The sequence below is a fragment of the Eumetopias jubatus genome, unplaced genomic scaffold (assembly GCF_037043125.1).
Source record: "Eumetopias jubatus isolate StellerSeaLion01/CBP00866 unplaced genomic scaffold, mEumJub1_p1.0 scaffold_13, whole genome shotgun sequence".
Taxonomy (NCBI): domain Eukaryota; kingdom Metazoa; phylum Chordata; class Mammalia; order Carnivora; family Otariidae; genus Eumetopias; species Eumetopias jubatus.
Window position 1 is genome coordinate 56,346,480 of NW_028274819.1, and position 17,929 is coordinate 56,364,408.

Consider the following 17,929-nt stretch of genomic DNA (forward strand, 5'->3'; position numbering starts at 1 on the left):
GAGCCCAGAGCTGGTGGCCTGGGTGGGGGACTTCCCCCTGTGAGGGCAGCAGTCGACCTGAGGACATCACACACCCCATCTCTGTGCTGCACTCGGTGAGTGGGGAAAGGATAAAATTATCTACTGCCCACATCCTGTATCTCCCCATCGGACACGGAGGAGAGATAAAAAATGAACAGCACAAAATCCAATCTTCCTTGGTGCAGAGGTGTGGGGGTGCGGCGGGGGGGTGCCTGGAGGCCCAAGAGGCAGCTCCTCGTGGAGCACATCTCCTATTTATTGGCTCATAATTGAAGGCAGCCTGGAGATGTCCCAGCACTGGCCCCCGGCAAGACAGATGGGGGCACAGTGCCGGCTGAGGGAGGGCGTCGGGATGCACGTCCTGCCACAGTGGAGGGGAGGACAGAGAAGGGGAGGCAGCTAGCTGCTGCCCCGGCCCTGGGGGTCTCCCCTGGGCTCAGGGTCCTGCTTCTGCCACCTACTTGTGATGACCTTGGGTCAGACTCTTCCTTCTCCAGGCCCATCATTTCAGCCTTCTGCGTTTCATTACCAGGGGATAGGAGAGCTGCCCTGGGATTTGGGGGAAATCCAGGCTACTAACTTGCTTTGTGGCTTTTAGGTGAATCTCTTGACCTCCTGAGCTTTGTGCCTTCTCCTAGTAAAGACGAGAGGATGCTTCTGTCTTCTGTGTGAAGACTCAGGGGGTTGGGGTGGCCTGCAAGCAGCCGGGTCACGCATTTTAGCAACAGCACTGGAAGGCTCCCTGTTGGGGAGAGCAATGAAACAGGAAATGTTGCCAAACAGTAAGAATCTGCTTTGGCTCCCATTTGCTCATGGGAATGATCCAAATTCTCAGGCGTGGCATTCAAGGCTCTACCTCTGTTTTTTGTGCCATTGTGGGGAAAGGGTTTGGGGCGGGGGGCCAGGAGGCCTGGGACCAGTCTCACCACCATCTCGTTAGGTGACTTTCAGCAGGGCTCTGACCCACTTCCGGTCTCATTTTCCCAGTCTGTAAGATTTCGGTACATGATCTATGAGGTAATTAAGGTCTCCGAGTCCAGGGCCGGTCAGTAACTAAGTCCTGTCGTCTCTCCCTCTAAGTGTCCCCAATCCTCCCCTCCCCACCTCCAATAACGGCTACTGCCTCACCTCAGTACTTACCTTTTTCTCCTGGACCAACGCAGAAGCGTCCTGGCTGATGTCCCAGCCTCTGCCCACCCTTCTCCACAATCCGGTCACGTGACCCTCCTAAAGCCCAAATCGGACCCTGTGCCAAACCCTACTTCAGCTTCCTTGACACTTAAGGTCCAGCATGACCTGGCCTGGTCTGGTCCGCCTGTGCCCCACCTCTCTGCACCCTTCAGGCCGGCCTCCTCCCTTGCCTCTTCGGTGCCTCTGCTCAAATTCTTCTCCCAGACCTCCCCCCTGCTCTCTCTTCAGCTCTGACACAGGGTCTTCCCAAACTGGTCCCTGCTGCAGCCTCTCGAGAAGCTTCTGGAGTTCCGAGCCCCACAGGGGATAGGTCCCACGGAACCCCCACAGCCTCAGGTATGAATAATGCTGCCTCTTCTCCCTCCTGCTGCTGATGACCAGCGGTGTCTGAGCCACAGGGGGCCCAGAAGTGACCTCCTCCAGTCCCCCATTGTACGGATGGAGAAACGGAGGCCCAGAGAGGGGCAGTGGCCACATAGCAAGTCAGTGTAGAGCCAGGGCTGGGGATCCTCCAGTGCCTGCTGTGTGGGGTGGGGACACTGGGCTTGAGCAGAACTGCAGGCGAGACAGAGAAAGGGGATTGGGCAAAAGGGACATCCTGGCCACCTACCTCTCCTCTAGTGGTCAGGGTGAGCTCAGCAGGAGAGACTCGGGGATCGGGGGAGACTTCACTGACCGAGTTCCCAACCTCACCAGGCCCCCTGCTGGTTCTGTCACATCAGGGGTTGCAGGTCTCAATGCTTTAGATGACCAAGGCACAGGGTAGGGTAGGATTTTCCCAGTTGCCCCAGAATGTTAGGACCAGGCCTAGAATTCACCAGAATCCAAGACCCCAGGAGCCCACCCAGCATACCACATTCCCACTCTGGGGCATGAGGTTGGTGAGCACCTGGACACTGGAAGGAGCCCAGTTTCCTCCCTGGCTGTCCCAACATCATTTCCATCTCTGATCAAGACTTCTCCCTACCAGCGGTAGCCACCCATTCAGTGTAACGAGCTCCTCGGCTGGTGTCAGGGACACTAGGTCCTTGCCCTTGTGGCTCACAGGCCTGGAGATGGGAGACAGGGACCCTTGAGGGGAGAGAAGATGAGGCTAAATCATTGCAGCGGTGATGGGTGGAGATGGACGGGAGGATGCCAGAGAGGTAGAGTTGGCAAGAGGGCCTGTGGTGTTCAGGATCCTAGGTGCCCAGGGGTGACGGTGGCCAGGCCTTAACTAGGATGCACAAGTATGTGGCTCGGACCCACAGGGCCCTTCAAAGGAATGAGTCCTGATCAGAAAGCTGACCCCTACTAGGGGAAGGGCGGGGAGAGTCTCCCCAGGTCCCTCTCCGTATTTCAGGGAACATTGTCTCAGGGCTGAAGTCTCTGCTTCGGATGAAAGGCTGTTTTATGTGGGCGGGCTCAATGTGATGGTCACATTAAGTGGCGCCATAAGGGAGCTTTTCCAAGTGTGAGGTTATTAGTTTCCTAGATGTAATTACATAGGAGGAATATGGCCAAAATGGACCCTCATCAATCAAGCAGCTGAGCAGCCTATTTAAGACACCCAGTCACATGTTACCTCCATAGCATGTCTGTCAGTGACACCACAGACCCCGTGTTCATTCCGCAGATCATCACAGAACACTGTGGGCCAGGCTCAGCGCAGGCTCTGGGAATGCGCAGTCACCTGCCTACATTTCCTTTCATTTTTATAGTTTCATTCTTGCAATCATTCTTTAACACACCTAGGGTTTATTTTGGAATATGATATAAGGTGAAGCTTTAAAATGATTTTCCTCCAACGGGACTGAGTACCTGTGAACTGTGATCTACGTCAGAATTTTCCAGAGTGATTCAACAGTATACTGGCACTGTAAGATGCTCAGGAGTCAAAAAGATCTGTAGTGAGAAAGTCTAGGAACTGCTGCATCCTCATAACCTTCTCAGAGATTCCCAGTGGATACAAACCTAGTAAAGGCTCTGAGGAGTCCTGCACGTGAGGATATCTTTAGGTCTTGTTTCCTAATTTTCTTTGACTGCAGAAGCCATTTTTAAGTTACATCTATAAACACAAGGCAGAAAGCATCATCCACTTTGGAGTAAAGATGAAAATAGAGCAGAACTAAGACTGTGGCCTCCTCTGCTTCGGTTGCAGCTTCTACTCGCTTATGGATCTGGGGTCGTGGCCAGAAGATACGCACACAACCAGCTCTGCTCCAGGCCCTCAGCACTAAGCGCTCTGCCAGGAGCCACGAACCATGGGTGCCCCACGGAGGGTGAAGTGGCCTCTCCGGCCCTGGGCTAAGACTTCACTGAGGAGCATTTGCTCTGGGCCTTGAAGGATGAGTAGGAGTATGTGATGGAGCTAGATCTCGTGAGGGCATGACCTCCAGCAGTGACAACCTGTCAGGGCAAAGACACAGACCCTGCCTCCAGAACCATGGGACAGAAAGAGCTGTATGAACAGACATGCCCGTGGGGAGCCAGGTGAGAACGCTAATGCCTATGACATGGGGCACAGTGGGTGTGGACGTGCAGCCAGAATAGGGCCTGGGAAGACGCCTGAACATTCACCTTCCAAGTTCAGGGTCTGCTTTGATGAGGCAGGGTCTCCTGGGGCCTCATTACGATAGTCAGCACAGACCACACATGGGATCCCCTCCTAGGGCCTCTCCTTCCTCAGGGAGTCTGCAAAGTTCCTTTCCTGTCTGAAACAAGTAACTGGGGAGTTGGAGTGGAGCAAGAGGAGAATGTGGGGAACCGAATTCCTAGGGATTAATTAGGGCCCTTCAGTGAGATCTGTTTCCCCTCTAGAGGCCAATTAGGGCATCTGAAAGCTTGGAAGAAGAAAGGTAAGTATGTGTGTATGTGCTCGAGGCAGGCCCATCCGTCCTGTGCTGGGCTGGTCCCTCTCCCCTCTCGGGGAGAGCAGGTCTCAGGGGCACCCTGTCCACTTACAGGAAAAGTACAAGTGCAAAGATAACCACAGAACAGTTTTCATCCTCTAAGAACAGGACTTCACTGTGTGAGGTGCATTATCATCATCACAGAAATCACCGTCCCCTGGGTAGCATTGTCCTACACTGAGCCCTCGCTAGGGACCAGACTCTAGGCGAGGTTTGCATTCAGGAGCCAACAGCAATGCAAAAATGTTCCAGTTTTTCCACATCCCCACCAACACTTGCTATTTTCCATGTGTGCGTGTTTCTTACCAACACCCATCCTAATTTGTGCGAAGTGGTTTCTCATTTTGGTTTTGATTTGCATTTCCCTGATAACTAGTTGAGTGTCTTTCCATGTGCTTATTTGCTATTTGTATATCTTCTTGAAGAAATGTCTATTTAATTCCTTTGCCCACCTTTGAATTGTGTTGTTAATTTTTTGGTTGTTAAGTTGTAGGAGTTCTTTATATATTCTGGATACTAATCCCTTGTCAGGTGTATGCTTTGCAAATATTTTCTCCCATTCTGGGGATTGGCTTGGTAGTGTCCTATGATGCACAAAAGTTGAAATTATTGTTTTAATTGGGAGTACACAGAGACTGTGCGTCGTGGCAAGTGAGGCTGCAGGCGGGAAACATTATTGTTATTGTTGTTGCTGCTATTATTTCATGTCTGCTTCTGAAAAATGTTTAGGAGGGGCCACAGGGACACAGTGAGTGGGGTGGAACCAGCCTGGGATTCCGCAGCACCGCAATCCGCTGTGATTCAGTCAATGTTCCTTCTAGAAGAGGAACTAAAGATGAAAAGATGTCATGAGACTCTGCCAGGCACACAGGAAACCACAGCCCTGAACTGAAACTGAAACTGGTACCAGAAGAGAAGTTGCACAAGACAGAACTTCAGTAGTAACATGGTGATACTCGTGGAGTTGTTTATTGGGTGGTAGTGGAGTAAAGAACAATAAATAAATAAATAAATAAATAAATAAATAAATAAATTCCCTCGCGCGTTCCCAGGTTAAATTCTAATAGCTTATGGAACTCAGAGGCAAGGCAACTTATTAAGTTGTCTTCTTTAGACCTTGAGGATTGTGGTCCCATAGAGGTCTAGACACCGATTTCCAGGACGAAGGCAAGTGCTGCAGATTGCATACCATTTAAATAGAAGAACATGAGTCACGATTCCAGTCGCTCAGGGCCAGTCAACAAGGAGACTGAGAGCCTTGCTATCATTCTGTTTCAGGAAACCCTTTCTGACCATAATACGATGGGCAAGACTTTGAAACACGGAATCCAAGAACAAATCATACCCTTGGCTGAACTGCATCAGCAGTTGAATTCCCAGCTACCTTGGGTTTTATATAACAGAAAAACGGTTAAAGTTAGCATCACGAGTGGCAAAAACTTGAACCCTGGAAATTGGGATGCGAATATCTGTGATGAGACAGAGGTAAAGACATCTGTCACCTGGGTCCCCCAGACACTTTCACTGTATGGTGTGTATGTCCCCAGCTGGACAAGTCAGGCAGGTCTTCGAGAGAAAATCTGGCATGGGGGGGGGGGGCGGTATGGGAAGGAAATAAGGAGCCTGGCCAGGCTGCTGAGGCCAGAAAGAGGAATACATGGGACCGTCTTTCGAGAAAGAGTAGAGGTTGTGGACACAGCCTATTAACCATACGGGGAAACTTCTCTACTTGGCTCCCTATTGTTGTGGAATGGCTGAGAAATAAAAGAACTGTAAGGCTTCGATGCCCACACAGGTTTGGGAAAGAACCCCCCTTGCTAAGCAGAAGCTAGAAGAAGAGCATGCTCGACTTTTATGACAGGAGTGTCTAGATACCAGAGGTAAATTTCCCGTGTGACTGGTGTTACAATATTTGTCATGGCAGTGAGTTTTTAGGCAACAAGGGTTGAGAGGGTAGCAGTGTCAGACTTTTTCCTTGAAGGGGACTTCTGAGTTGCTACCACAGCAGAAAAGGGCAAGGCTGATTCACACCATCTGTCGGCAATCCTGGGGACATCTAGAAATACGGGAAGAAGAGACATAAGGGGAAAGACTGAATTTCTTGCTTGTCAAATACTTGAAGTCTCTGAGATTCAAAATTCTTTCAACTAATGGAACTGTGATCACAGTTATCTTCACAGTCTTGTGAGATTTGGGATTTACAACTTAAAAATTGAATAGAAAAATCCTTTACGTTTTAACTGTGAATTAAGGAAAGAATGTCACTATTTTATTACAATGGAGGAGAAACACCTAGGACTGTATTTTGAGATTTATTGTTCTATCTGGCTATCTGAACTGTCTACTTTTCCTTCTATTGTTACTGGCATTTGTGAGTAGATCAAGTTACACCTGTGAGTCAGGGTTCCCCAGCATTCTTTGGGTCCTGAAGACATGCCATTCTGGTGATGGCTGCTTTGACATCCTTGCTCCTCGGCGTGTAGATGAGAGGGTTGAGGACAGGGGTGAGGACAGCATACACCACATTGCCCACGATGTGAAAGTCGAGGGGCAGGTCAGCCCTGTAGGCCACATAGGCTGTGGCAATGGATGAGTAGTAGGTGCCAACCACCAGGAGGTGGGAGCCGCAGGTGGAGAAGGTTTTTGAGCGTCCTTCTTGGGAGTTGCTGCGAAGCACTGCAGCCAGGATGTGGGCATAGGAGAGAAGCACCAGGAGAAGGGGCAGGAAGGATACCATCATGGCGATGCAGAAGCCCATGAAGGTCTGGGGCGTGGTATCAGAGCAGGAGGCCTGGACCCCAGCCAAGTGGTCACAGAAGCAGTGAGAGATGTGAGCAGTGTTGTCAAAGGCCAAGTGGGAAGTCTGCACCACTGCGGGGATGGGCAGGAGGAGGGCAGGGAGCCAGGCACAGGCTGCCAGGGCGGCACTGGTGCGCGAGGTCATGAGGACAGGGTAGTGCAGGGGGCGGCAGATAGCCACACAGCGGTCATAGGCCACGGCCACCAGGACGAAGGCTTCTGAGCAGGAGAAGCTGTGGAAGTGGTGCCTCTGCAGGAAGCAGGCGGGGAAGCGGAGGAAGCGGTCCCCAAGCAAGAGGAGGGACAGCATCTTGGGGACGGTGGTCAGGTGAAGAGGATGTCCAGGGCCGAGAGACTGATCAGGAAGAAGTACATGCGCTTGTGGAGGCTGGGATCTGCAACCACAGCCACCAGCATCAGGGCGTTTCCCAGCAGGATGAGCAGGTAGAGGAGGAGAAAGACAAAGAAGATAGGAAGAAAGAGGGATTTGGGCAGAGAAGGAATGCCCACCAGGTAGAAGATGGTTGAGGAGTCCTCTGATCCATTACAGGCTATGGTCTCCATGGTGGGTTAATCTGGATGCCCAGGAAGTAGGTAGTGGAAACATCTGGGAGCCAAGCACATCTGGAAATCAGAATAATCAGTGATTCTGCAATGATAATTATGTGATGGTCACTGTATAATTAAGGTAACCCTCTTTTCTTTTATAATCAAGTATGGAAAAAGTATCTACAATATGCAACCATATGTTCTATGCTGGGTATATAGTAGACAGTTGAACAAGACAGAGACAGTCCCTAACTTCATGGAGCTCATTCTAGTGGAAGAAAGAGACATTAAGCAATGAATCACAATTATTTAATTACTGTTGTGTTAAGTGTTATGGAAGAATTCTGCTGTTCCTCTTTCCCATGTCCCATATAATCTTTTCTAGGGATATCAGATCTCTTAAACCATGCCCCTAAGCTCCTTTCCTTTTTGGCATTTGCTTTAAGTTTTTAGAAAAGTGATATCCTTGTCACCAAGTTGCTAGGGAGGGCTGATTTCTCCAAGGTTTATAGCAACATACTGTCTTCCCACCATAATTATTAACTAGGGAATGGCTCCTTTCTCTCCTGTCCGCCTGGTACACTGGTTCTGCCTGTCTCCACCTAAGCTGAGGACTCCAGATCCTGTCTCTGGGTGTGGAGCTCTTTGTTAGGTTACAGTGAAAGGAGTGACACTGAAAATGCTCTTGATGGGAAGAATCATTCCTGACTGGAGTCAGAACTGATAGTGGATTCTCCCACAATTGGCAGCAACAAAGAATCCAAGACAGTATCTGTGTGACTCCATCGGGCGTAGCTTCCTACTGGCTGCCACAGCTCAGCAGACGCTCCTGTTTACCCATTGCATGCCCCCCACCCAGCGGGCAGAACTTGTCATGTGACCTGGGAGGCGTTGACCATAGAGAGAAACTGGCTCACAGTAGCTGCTCAAAGGTGAAAGAACCCCTCCCAGAGGAACCAGAAGGGATTCTGGGTTTTCAACCCACAGATCTGGGGGGGTTTGAGCTGAGGGAAATACTGATTCACCCTCCATTTTGGATTTGTCCCTTGGATGAAGGGCCCTGAGAAATCCATGTTGATACTGGTATTCCTGTCTCATTGATCCTGGTGACTCCATGATTTTCCTGGAGTCACCTCCAATTTCTCTCTCTTCTCACAACACCTCTTATGTGGAAGACCAGCAATGTAAAAACTGGAAAAAAGTTCTTATTTTCAAGTCCTACAACTTTCTCCCCAAAAGCCAGAGAGACAGTGAGCATAGAGGCTTGGGGCACCTGAGCGACTCAGTCGATTAAGTGTCTGACCCTTGGTGGTGATCTCAGGGTCGTGGGATTGAGCCCCATGTTGGGCTCCATGCTCAGGAAGGAATCTGCTTGAAGATTCTCTCCCTCTTCCCCTCCCTCCCCTCTCTCTGTCTCTCTCAAATAAATAAATAAATCTTTTAAAAAAAGAGAGAGAAAGAAAGAAAAGAAAAGAAAGAAAGGGTAGGGGCTTTCCCAGGTGCCACAGGCAGGAGCCCCCACTAGAACTCAGGTCTTTGTTTCTCAAAACAGGGCTCTTTCTTCTATGCTATGTTTCCTAGAGGATCCAGAAGTTCAAGTTTCCAGGGGAAAACTTCAGGAGAAAATACTAGGACCAAGGTTTTCTATTTCCCTTTCTGGTTTTTATTTTCGTTGATAACATCAGACAAATCTATATTTCACATTTTTATCTGAGTCTCTATCTGGTGAGTGCTGAAACAAGATGTGGTATCTGCCAATTCAAAAATTCCTTTGAAATGTTCCAGAAGTCAGACCCAAGGACCTAGCCAAAGAATGAAAGTTCTCTGTCCCAAATTGAGAGACTTATCCCTTAGTATCTGAACCCCATCCTGAGATGTTGGGCCACTGGGATGTTCTCACACCTGAGGGGATGCAAACTGTGCTACCAAGGGCATTTCTGCCCTCAGAGAGGCCAATGTGGCTGACAGTCCCAGGTGAGGCAGAGTGAGGCATCTGAGAGGCAGAAACACAAAGGGTCAAGGCCAAGGGTCCACCTGCGTGGACAGGTGCACATGGCGATGGACCATCCAACAGTCAACCACACAATGTGCTGGCTGACCAGTGAAGCAGGGGCACCAGAAAAAATTTCTGAAAGAATTTCGCATTTGGTATTTCAAAGCATCGTCCAACTGTCCCATCCTAGGAAATATCCGAGTTTGGCTGGATCTTCTTACACTTAATTTACAGGTTAGGGTTCTTGTTTTACTCTGAATTACCTAGCACATGTGAACAATGCAGTCCTGTGCTTCAGGCCCGAAGGGTGCTGTTTCCCAGGGCACAGAACGTGCCACCATAACCGGCAAGGGTGCTCCCTGTCTGGATTGTCCACCAGCCAGTTACACAGCCAGACAGAAGAACTGGTCCATGAATGTACAACCTGAAGCCTTACTTCACATCTATCACCCCCTCTCATCATCCAAGCCTGCCAGGGAGTGCTTACGCCCTTCAGCCAGCGAGAATCTGAGGGTCCGTCCAAGGCCACGGCCGGTGAGGGGGAGAGCAGAAGGTGTTCTGGAGCCAGGCTCCTGCGAAGGCCTGAGCCCCGCCTGGCAACCAAGAGTGCTGGCTCCTGGACCAGCTCTGCCACTCGCCAGCTGTGACTTTGGGTCCCTGAGCCTTGGTTTTCTCATCTGGACAGTGAGGGCTTTGGAAGAAAAGATCTCTGGGGGGTGTCCAATTCAATGAGCTCTTTTCTGAGGGTCCCCTCTGTGGTTGACAGATCGGATGTCACAATGGTCCACACCCAAAGGGAGAGGGTGAGGGCTATCTGGCCTAGTGAGCCCCTGCTGCCAGCCACATTCTCTCCCTTCATCTTGTCATATGGACCTTAGTGGTCAAGTGTGTGGCTTGTGTGTCAGAAAGGCCCTGATTCCAATCCCAGCTCCTACTTTCAGTGGTGTGACCTTGGGCAAGTCACTTCCCCCTCCTGGGGCTCATTTCTGTCATCGGTGACCTCCTGAGTTGTTGTGATCCTTATGGAGAGACATAATGCTTAGCTTAGACAACGCTTACATGCGAGCCTGGCCACAAGGCTCAGAGCTTGCTAGTGTGTCTGCCAGTGACAAAGCCTTGCTTTGCTGGGGGAAAGGCTTGGCCAAGATGATGTGAATCCCACCCAGAGGTGCAACTTGTCCAGATCTGCCAGGATATGTGGTCTAAGATCCCACAGCCCGTGTATGCACAGCCAGCCTGGATCTTGGTTGCCATCATCTTGTGCACCCAATCTGTCTTCCTGATCCCTGGTCCTGGTTTATAGGTCCTGGCCACTCTGTCCTGTTTCCCCACCCCAGCATTCTCTGCCTGTCTTGGGGCACTGTTTCCCTAGCCCTACTCACCTGTTAAACCTGGTCCACACTGGTGTCTCCTATGGCATCTCCATGCAAGGCCTTCTCGGTGCTGAGCCATGACCCACTAAACCCTCAGCCCTTTCCTTTCAGGCAGGTCTCCTAGGGTAATTTCTTTCAAGATGGTACTCCTATGGGAACTGCACCCACCATCCCTCAGAGATCAACTCCCTGGCATTTCTTAGGACATATATGGGGGAGGGTAGAATTTGTCCCTAGACTTTGCTGACAATGAGAAGAGCATCATTAACAGCTCTCAAGAGCTCAGCACTTTATGCCAGTGGTGTATACTTTATTTTAATGAGAAGTCTGACTGAAATCCATGGATGGATCATCTTTATCTGACTTTGCCTGTTGGAACTATCTGCTCAGTTGAATTCTCTTTTACCATTCTATATTCATTAATTTATTTGTTCAACAATATTTACTGAGCTCCTAATCTGTCCTGGGCACCTTTATTTTGTGTCCTGAGTGCAGAATTAGCTGCATCTAAAGCTCAAGGGCTCTTATCCAAGACTGGGTCTTGAGATATGTGATTTTGGTGATGGCTGCCTTGACTTCCTTGTTTCTCAACGTGTAGATGAGAGGGTTGAGGATTGGTGTGAGGATAGCATATGCCACATTGCCCATGATGTGGAAGTCGAGGGGCAGGTCAGCCCTGTAGGCCACATAGGCTGTGGCAATGGATGAATAGTAGGTGCCAACCACCAGGAGGTGGGAGCCGCAGGTGGAGAAGGCTTTTGAGCGTCCTTCTCGGGAGCTGATGCGAAGCACTGAAGCCAGGATGTGGGCATAGGAGAGAAGCACCAGAAGAAGGGGCAGGAAGGATACCACCATGGCGATGCAGAAGCCCATGAAGGTCTGGGGCGTGGTGTCAGAGCAGGAGGCCTGAACCAGAGCCAGGTGGTCACAGAAACAATGGTAGATATGAGCAATGTTGTTATACGCCATCTGGGAGGTCTTCACCACTGCGGGGATGGGCAAGAGGAGAGCGATAAACCAGGCATAGGCTGCCAGGGCAGCATTGGTCTGTGGGGTCATGTGGACAGGATAGTGCAGGGGGCGGCAGATAGCCACATAGCGGTCATAGGCCATGACCACCAGGATGAAAGCTTCTGAACACGTGAAGCTTTGGAAGAGGTACATTTGCAATAAGCAGGCAGGGAAGCTGAGGAAGTGGTCTCCAAGCAGGAACAGGGACAGCATCTTGGGGACAGTGGTTGTGGTGAAGAGAATGTCCAGAGTGGAGAGGTTGATCAGGAAGAAGTACATGGGCTTGTGGAGGCTGGGCTCTGCCACCACAGCCACCAGGATCAGGGCATTTCCCAGCAGGATGAGCAGGTAGAGGAGGAGGAAAGTAAAGAACACGGGGAGGAAGAAGCTCTCTGGCAGAGAGGGGATTCCCACCAGGTAGAAGACTGGTGATCCATCCACTGATCCATTACAGGTTGTGGCCCCCATAGTGAGGCAGAGCTGGATTTCTGGGAGATAGGCAGCTGGAACATCTGGACACTGAAGATATCTGAAAACCATAGAAACAAAGGATTCTGGAATGAGATTTTGTAATGTTTATAGTTAATACAAGCACAATTATTTACAGCCAAGTCTATAAGACTGACTGTAGGTTATGGTATTTATTGATTTCTACCATGTGAATCCAAAATTCCTACCTTTCTTCTTTGGTCAAATATTAATTAGTAGTTAATAGTAACCTACCAAATGGAAGTCATTATGCTGTGTTTATGTGATACAGTGATGAAAGAAAGAAGGCAGGCAAAATTCTTATCTTAGAGTTTACATCTTACTGGAAAAGTCAGATCTTAACAGTTGATTCTTGAATTATAATTGTGAAAAGTGCTTCAAAAGATTTCTTCTGGTCTTCATCTTAGGTCCCATGTTATCTAGTTTGGGATGTCAGTTCTTTCAAATCAAGTCCTAAAGCTTGTGTTTCTACTTCTGCACTCACTCAAAGTTCTACCATCTTGCTACCATCTTGCTACCATCTTGTAAGGGCTGCTTTCTCCAAGGCTTTCTGCGACCTGCTGCTGCTCACATACTTACTAAACCTATTTCTTGCTCATATGCCTTGAGTAGCGGTTCTTCCATATACCTCTTTAGCTACATGTCTGGACTTCTACTCCTGTGTGGGATGTAATAGGTCATGGTAGCCCAACACTTGTACTGCAACAACTAGGAAAACCTGGATAAATTACACAAATTACATTTTTTAATAAATTGGAGAAATATGGCTGCAATGAGGATGAAATGAATTGGAACTCCAGAGAGGGGGTACTCTCCAAAGTCAACTGCCAATCACCAGCTCTTATCTTTTCTGGGAATATTTGATTTGGGGACCATTGTGTGGCTTGGACTTGGCCCAGGCAGAGGGACACAGATTAGGGAAGGAAAAAACAGCAATGCTTTTTGGCAGTCAAAAAGGGTTTGCAAAGCTGGTGCAGCCACTCTGGAAAACAGTATGGAGGTTCTTCAAAGAGTTGAAAATAGAGCTACCCTATGATCCAGCAATTGCACTACTGGGTATTTACCCCAAAGATACAAATGTAGGGATCCGAAGGGGTATGTGCACCCCGATGTTTATAGCAGCAATGTCCACAATAGCCAAACTGTGGAAAGAGCCAAGATGTCCATCAACAGATGAATGGATAAAGAAGATGTGGTATATATATATATATATATATATATATATATATATATATATATACCATGGAATATTATGCAGCCATCAAAAAGAATGAAATCTTGCCATTTGCAAAGACATGGATGGAACTGGAGGGTATTATGCTGAGCGAAATAAGTCAAGCAGAGAAAGACGTGTATCATATGACCTAACTGATATGAGGAATTCTTAATCTCAGGAAACAAAGTGAGGGTTGCTGGAGTGGTGGGGGGTGGGAGGGATGGGGTGGCTGGGTGATAAATATTGGGGAAGGTATGTGCTATGGTGAGCACTGTGAAGTGTGCAAGACTGTTGAATCACAGATCTGTACCTCTGAAGCAAATAATACATTATATGTTAAAAAAAAGAAGAAGAAGATAGCAGAAGGGGAAGAATGAAGGGGAGTAAATCGGAGGGGGAGACGAACGATGAGAGACGATGGACTCTGAAAAACAAACTGAGGGTTCTAGAGGGGAGGGGGTGGGGGGATGGGTTAGCCTGGTGATGGGTATTAAAGAGGGCACGCACTGAATGGAGGACTGGGTACTATATGCAAACAATGAATCATGGAACACTACATCAAAAACTAATGATGTAATGTATGGTGATTAACAAAACATAATAAAAAAAAAGGTTTGCAAAACATTTTGGAAATTTAAGGCACTCTAAATGCATAACAAGTTTTCCCCATGGGACAGCTTCTGAATTTGGGGGCTATGCAAAAGAGGTTGGGAAGCTGGACTGAAGGCTTCTCAAAGAATAAAAAAACTTCTAAAAGATAGATCTCATGATGCTTAAGAGATTAGAGGGAAAGAGCCTCCCTCAAATACAGAATGGTCTTACCCTCAAATATTTTCAAAATTTCTGAAGCTGTGTGTGTGTGTGTGTGTGTGTGTGTGTGTGTGTGTGTGTGTGTTGAGGGGGTAGGTGGCAAGGTTGCTAAAGACTTACGTTCAAAACCTCCAAAGGGTAAAAGCAAATCTATAATCTCTCAGGCTAAGGAGATCGAGATCAGCCACACTAAAAACCCACAGCCCAGGAGGCCATACCTTAAGAACAAGAGCAAGTCAAAGTTAGACTGAATCTTAGGAAAACTGAAACTGAACCTATCTCAAGCCTTGATTAGCTAAATTTTGTAGGGGGATTTGACCGGACTGGATACAAGGGAGCCTTCTGGGTTGCTGGAAATGTGCTATATCTTTAGCTGATTTATCCACATCTATATACCTATATTTGTGGTTTTTTTTTTTTTATTTTATTTGTTTATTTGAGAGAGGGAGAAAGAGAACACGAGCAGGGGTGAGGGGCAGAGAGAGAAGCAGACTCTCTGCTGAGCAGGGAGCCCAACATGGGGCTCGATCCCAGGACCCTGAGATCATGACCTGAGCCAAAGACAGCTGCTTAACTGACTGAGCCCCCCAGGTGTCCCTATAGATCTATATTTGTATGTACATCAATATCTGTATCTGTGTATTTGATGTCTGAATCCAGAGCTAGAGCTATATTTATAGCTAGATCTCTATCTGTATCTAATATTGTAGGCATTATTATGCCCGAGTTATACTTTAATGAAACAAGCAAGCAAACAAACAAACACAACTGAATATATTAAATCTTGCCTCTGTGTATGGCTTTTTGTCCTACTACAATGAAAGGAATGGCAGAGGATGCGTTTTGTTGGAGAAGTCACTTGCTGATGCTAGTCAGAGTTAAAGGCATATTCTACCCAGTGGCAGAGACAGAGATTGGAAGGCATTTCTGTGTGATATGATTTGTTCTCTCCCTCCCAGTTGCTGCTGCTGCAGAGCAGGGGTTCCTGATGAACACTAGCCTGTAGACTTCCCTAGCCCCAGCTAAGGAGGTGCTACAGTATACTGGAAACTCAGGGGTCTCGGGGTCCACTGTTGCAGAGACGAACACAGTATTTTTGTGATAGTGCCTAAGGCACAAGCCCCTACCCCAGGGGCTCCCCTTGTCAAGGAAGGGGAAATATGTGCTTCCGAGCACCCACAGAACTGGAGGCCTTCAACCGACTGGGCGTATTGATTCCTTTCATACACTGGGATGTCCCTCTGAATAAACGACACAGGAGCAAGTCCATGGTCACATTTATATCATTGCCTCTTCAACCCTGACCATTTCTAAAACGACTCCCTCCTTGATTTTTCCAGAACTGTCCTGTTTCTCTGACTTGTGCTAAAACCTCTCTCATGTCATTGAATCATAAGAATACCAAACCTGAAAATGTCCAGCCAGCTTTTTTCTTTATAGACCAAAAGGCCAAGGACTTGCCCAAGATCACATAGGGCCAGTCAGCTGCAGAGCGAGGACCAGAAAACCCAGGCCTCAGACTCCTAGACCAGGACTCTCACTCTCTAGATCATGTTCCCTGGACAATCTGGAAGTTTTCGTGTGGGAAGAGATTGGGGCAGTTTTTTCTTTTTTCTTCTCCATTTCTAAGCTGATATTGGCAGCCACAATCAGAAATTTCAATTTGAAAAAAAAAAAAAAAGAAATTCCAGTTTGTTCTTTAGTTTTTTTAGAGTGGTAGGTGGCCTGGTTTCTCATTAGGGAGTGAAGGCTGGTAAAATGTATTTCCAAAAGACACATAGAACAGACCACTCCATTGTGAATGCTTCCTTGGAAGAAAAAAAATGTTCTGAAGGTCAGCCCACAGTATCCAGACAGGAAAGCAAAACTGCTACACCCCAACTGAAAAGAGTTAATTCTCAGCTAACCAGACCACCAGACTCAAACTGCCTCAGCCAGTCACCAGGTTTTCCTCAGACCCCAAATTGGTGCCAACTGCATTTGCCTACATGCTGTTATAGCTCAGAGGAATTGACTTGGGACTGATGGTCACTGAGTTAAGCTGAGTTGGGGTTTGAGGTGCAAAAATTCAGAGGCAGCAAGCCGATTTGTACCCCTCTAACCTCCCTCCTCTGTCCTGCCTCTATCCAACAACGGTGGTGGAGAGGGCAAATGCGGCGTCTGAAGTCCAGAAACAGAGTGTCTTCTCAAGGTCAGCCTTGAGAAGTTCATAGCCAGGGTGGGTCTTGAGCCCAGTTTTCTGGCTCCCATGTGGTGTTCATTAGGATTTTTCAAGGTAGAAGATGACCCCCTAGCCTGCCGTCCAAGATGGCTCTTCTGGCAGCCTTATTCCTTCTCACTCTAGGCACATGGCAACTCCTTGCTCTTGCCCTGTCCTTCTGCCTAACTCAACTCAATGCTCCCTCTCCCAAGAAGCTTCGCTGGTCTTGGCTGGCTCGGGGCCCTCTTTTCTGGCTTTCAGGGTTTCTGTGCTTTCCTTTGTTATCACTATGATCATATTGGGGTGTCTCTGTCTCTTTCTATGTCTGTGGCTCCACCAGACTGGAGCACCTGCAGGGCTGTAATGGAGTCTAATTATTTCTATTTCAGAGTGAGCCACCACCCTCACCGGGAGCTCGGTGCTCCAGAGACAGGAGCCAGAATGCAGCTTTCCCAATAGGCCTTGAGTGGCTGCTGAATCATACCGTCAGCATGAAGGGGTCATTAGCAAGTAGACAGTTTTAGTTTGACCATTTCTTACACAGATAGGGCACACAGCTCAGAAATGGGCTGTGGTTTGCCCAAGGTCACACAGTAAGTGGGTGACAGAACCAGAACTAGACTATCAGCGGGGCTGGATTATCCCCTGAAGCCAGGGATCACTCAGCAAAAGCCCTAGCTGCCCTCCCTCCTGGGGCCACGGGACAGACCAACTAGTAAGATTTATTTGCTCACCCCGAAGGCGCTGAGGCACTTCCCTTCCCTAAACTTCTGTTTTGTCAGAATGCATCTATGCAACAGATAAAGCACGTGCTTAGACACCAGCTAGATCGGAGCACTGGAAAATGTTTTTGCAAAAACTTAGTATCTGATGTGTTTGAAAAGCACTGATGTAGCATCAGGCTAATAATCAGAAACTTTCTGGACTTCCTTACATTTATTTTATGGTTTAGATGAAGGGAGTTTATTTTGAATATGTATTACAGGGGTGTTTTCAGTGCTTAAGGACACCAAAGGTATTGTTAGGGGAAACTTCCTTGGTCAGGATGATCTATGAGCCACGAGTTACAGTGCTGGTGGGGGACAAAGGACAGAAAACCCAGTCACTAGAATGTTCAATTGGTTGCTGCACTTTACATACATCCTCTCCTTCATCATCCAAGCCTGCCAGGGAGTGGTTATGCCCCTTGAACAAAGGAGAAACTGAGGGTTCGTCCAAGGCCACAGCTGGTGCGGGGGAGAGCAGAGGATGTTCTGGAGCCAGGCTGCTGCAAAGGCCTGAGTCCCGCCTGGCAACCAAGAGTGCTGGCTCCTGGACCAGTTCTGCCTCTCAAGGGCTGTGACTTTGGGTCCCTGAGCCTCAGTTTTCCCACCTGTAAAAGACGGC

The 17,929-nt window shown here is 48.4% G+C and overlaps 1 protein-coding gene and 1 pseudogene across 1 annotated transcript; both read right to left on the reverse strand.

Moving 5' to 3' along the window:
• Window positions 1–6,501: 6,501 nt before the first annotated feature.
• On the reverse strand, window positions 6,502–7,466 carry LOC114218581 (olfactory receptor 2AT4-like; annotated as a pseudogene).
• Window positions 7,467–11,324: 3,858 nt separating this feature from the next.
• Window positions 11,325–12,296, reverse strand: LOC114218813 (olfactory receptor 2AT4). Its single transcript, XM_028116079.2, has one exon. The coding sequence runs from the start codon at window positions 12,294–12,296 to the stop codon at window positions 11,325–11,327; it is 972 nt and encodes a 323-aa protein (XP_027971880.1).
• Window positions 12,297–17,929: the final 5,633 nt, after the last annotated feature.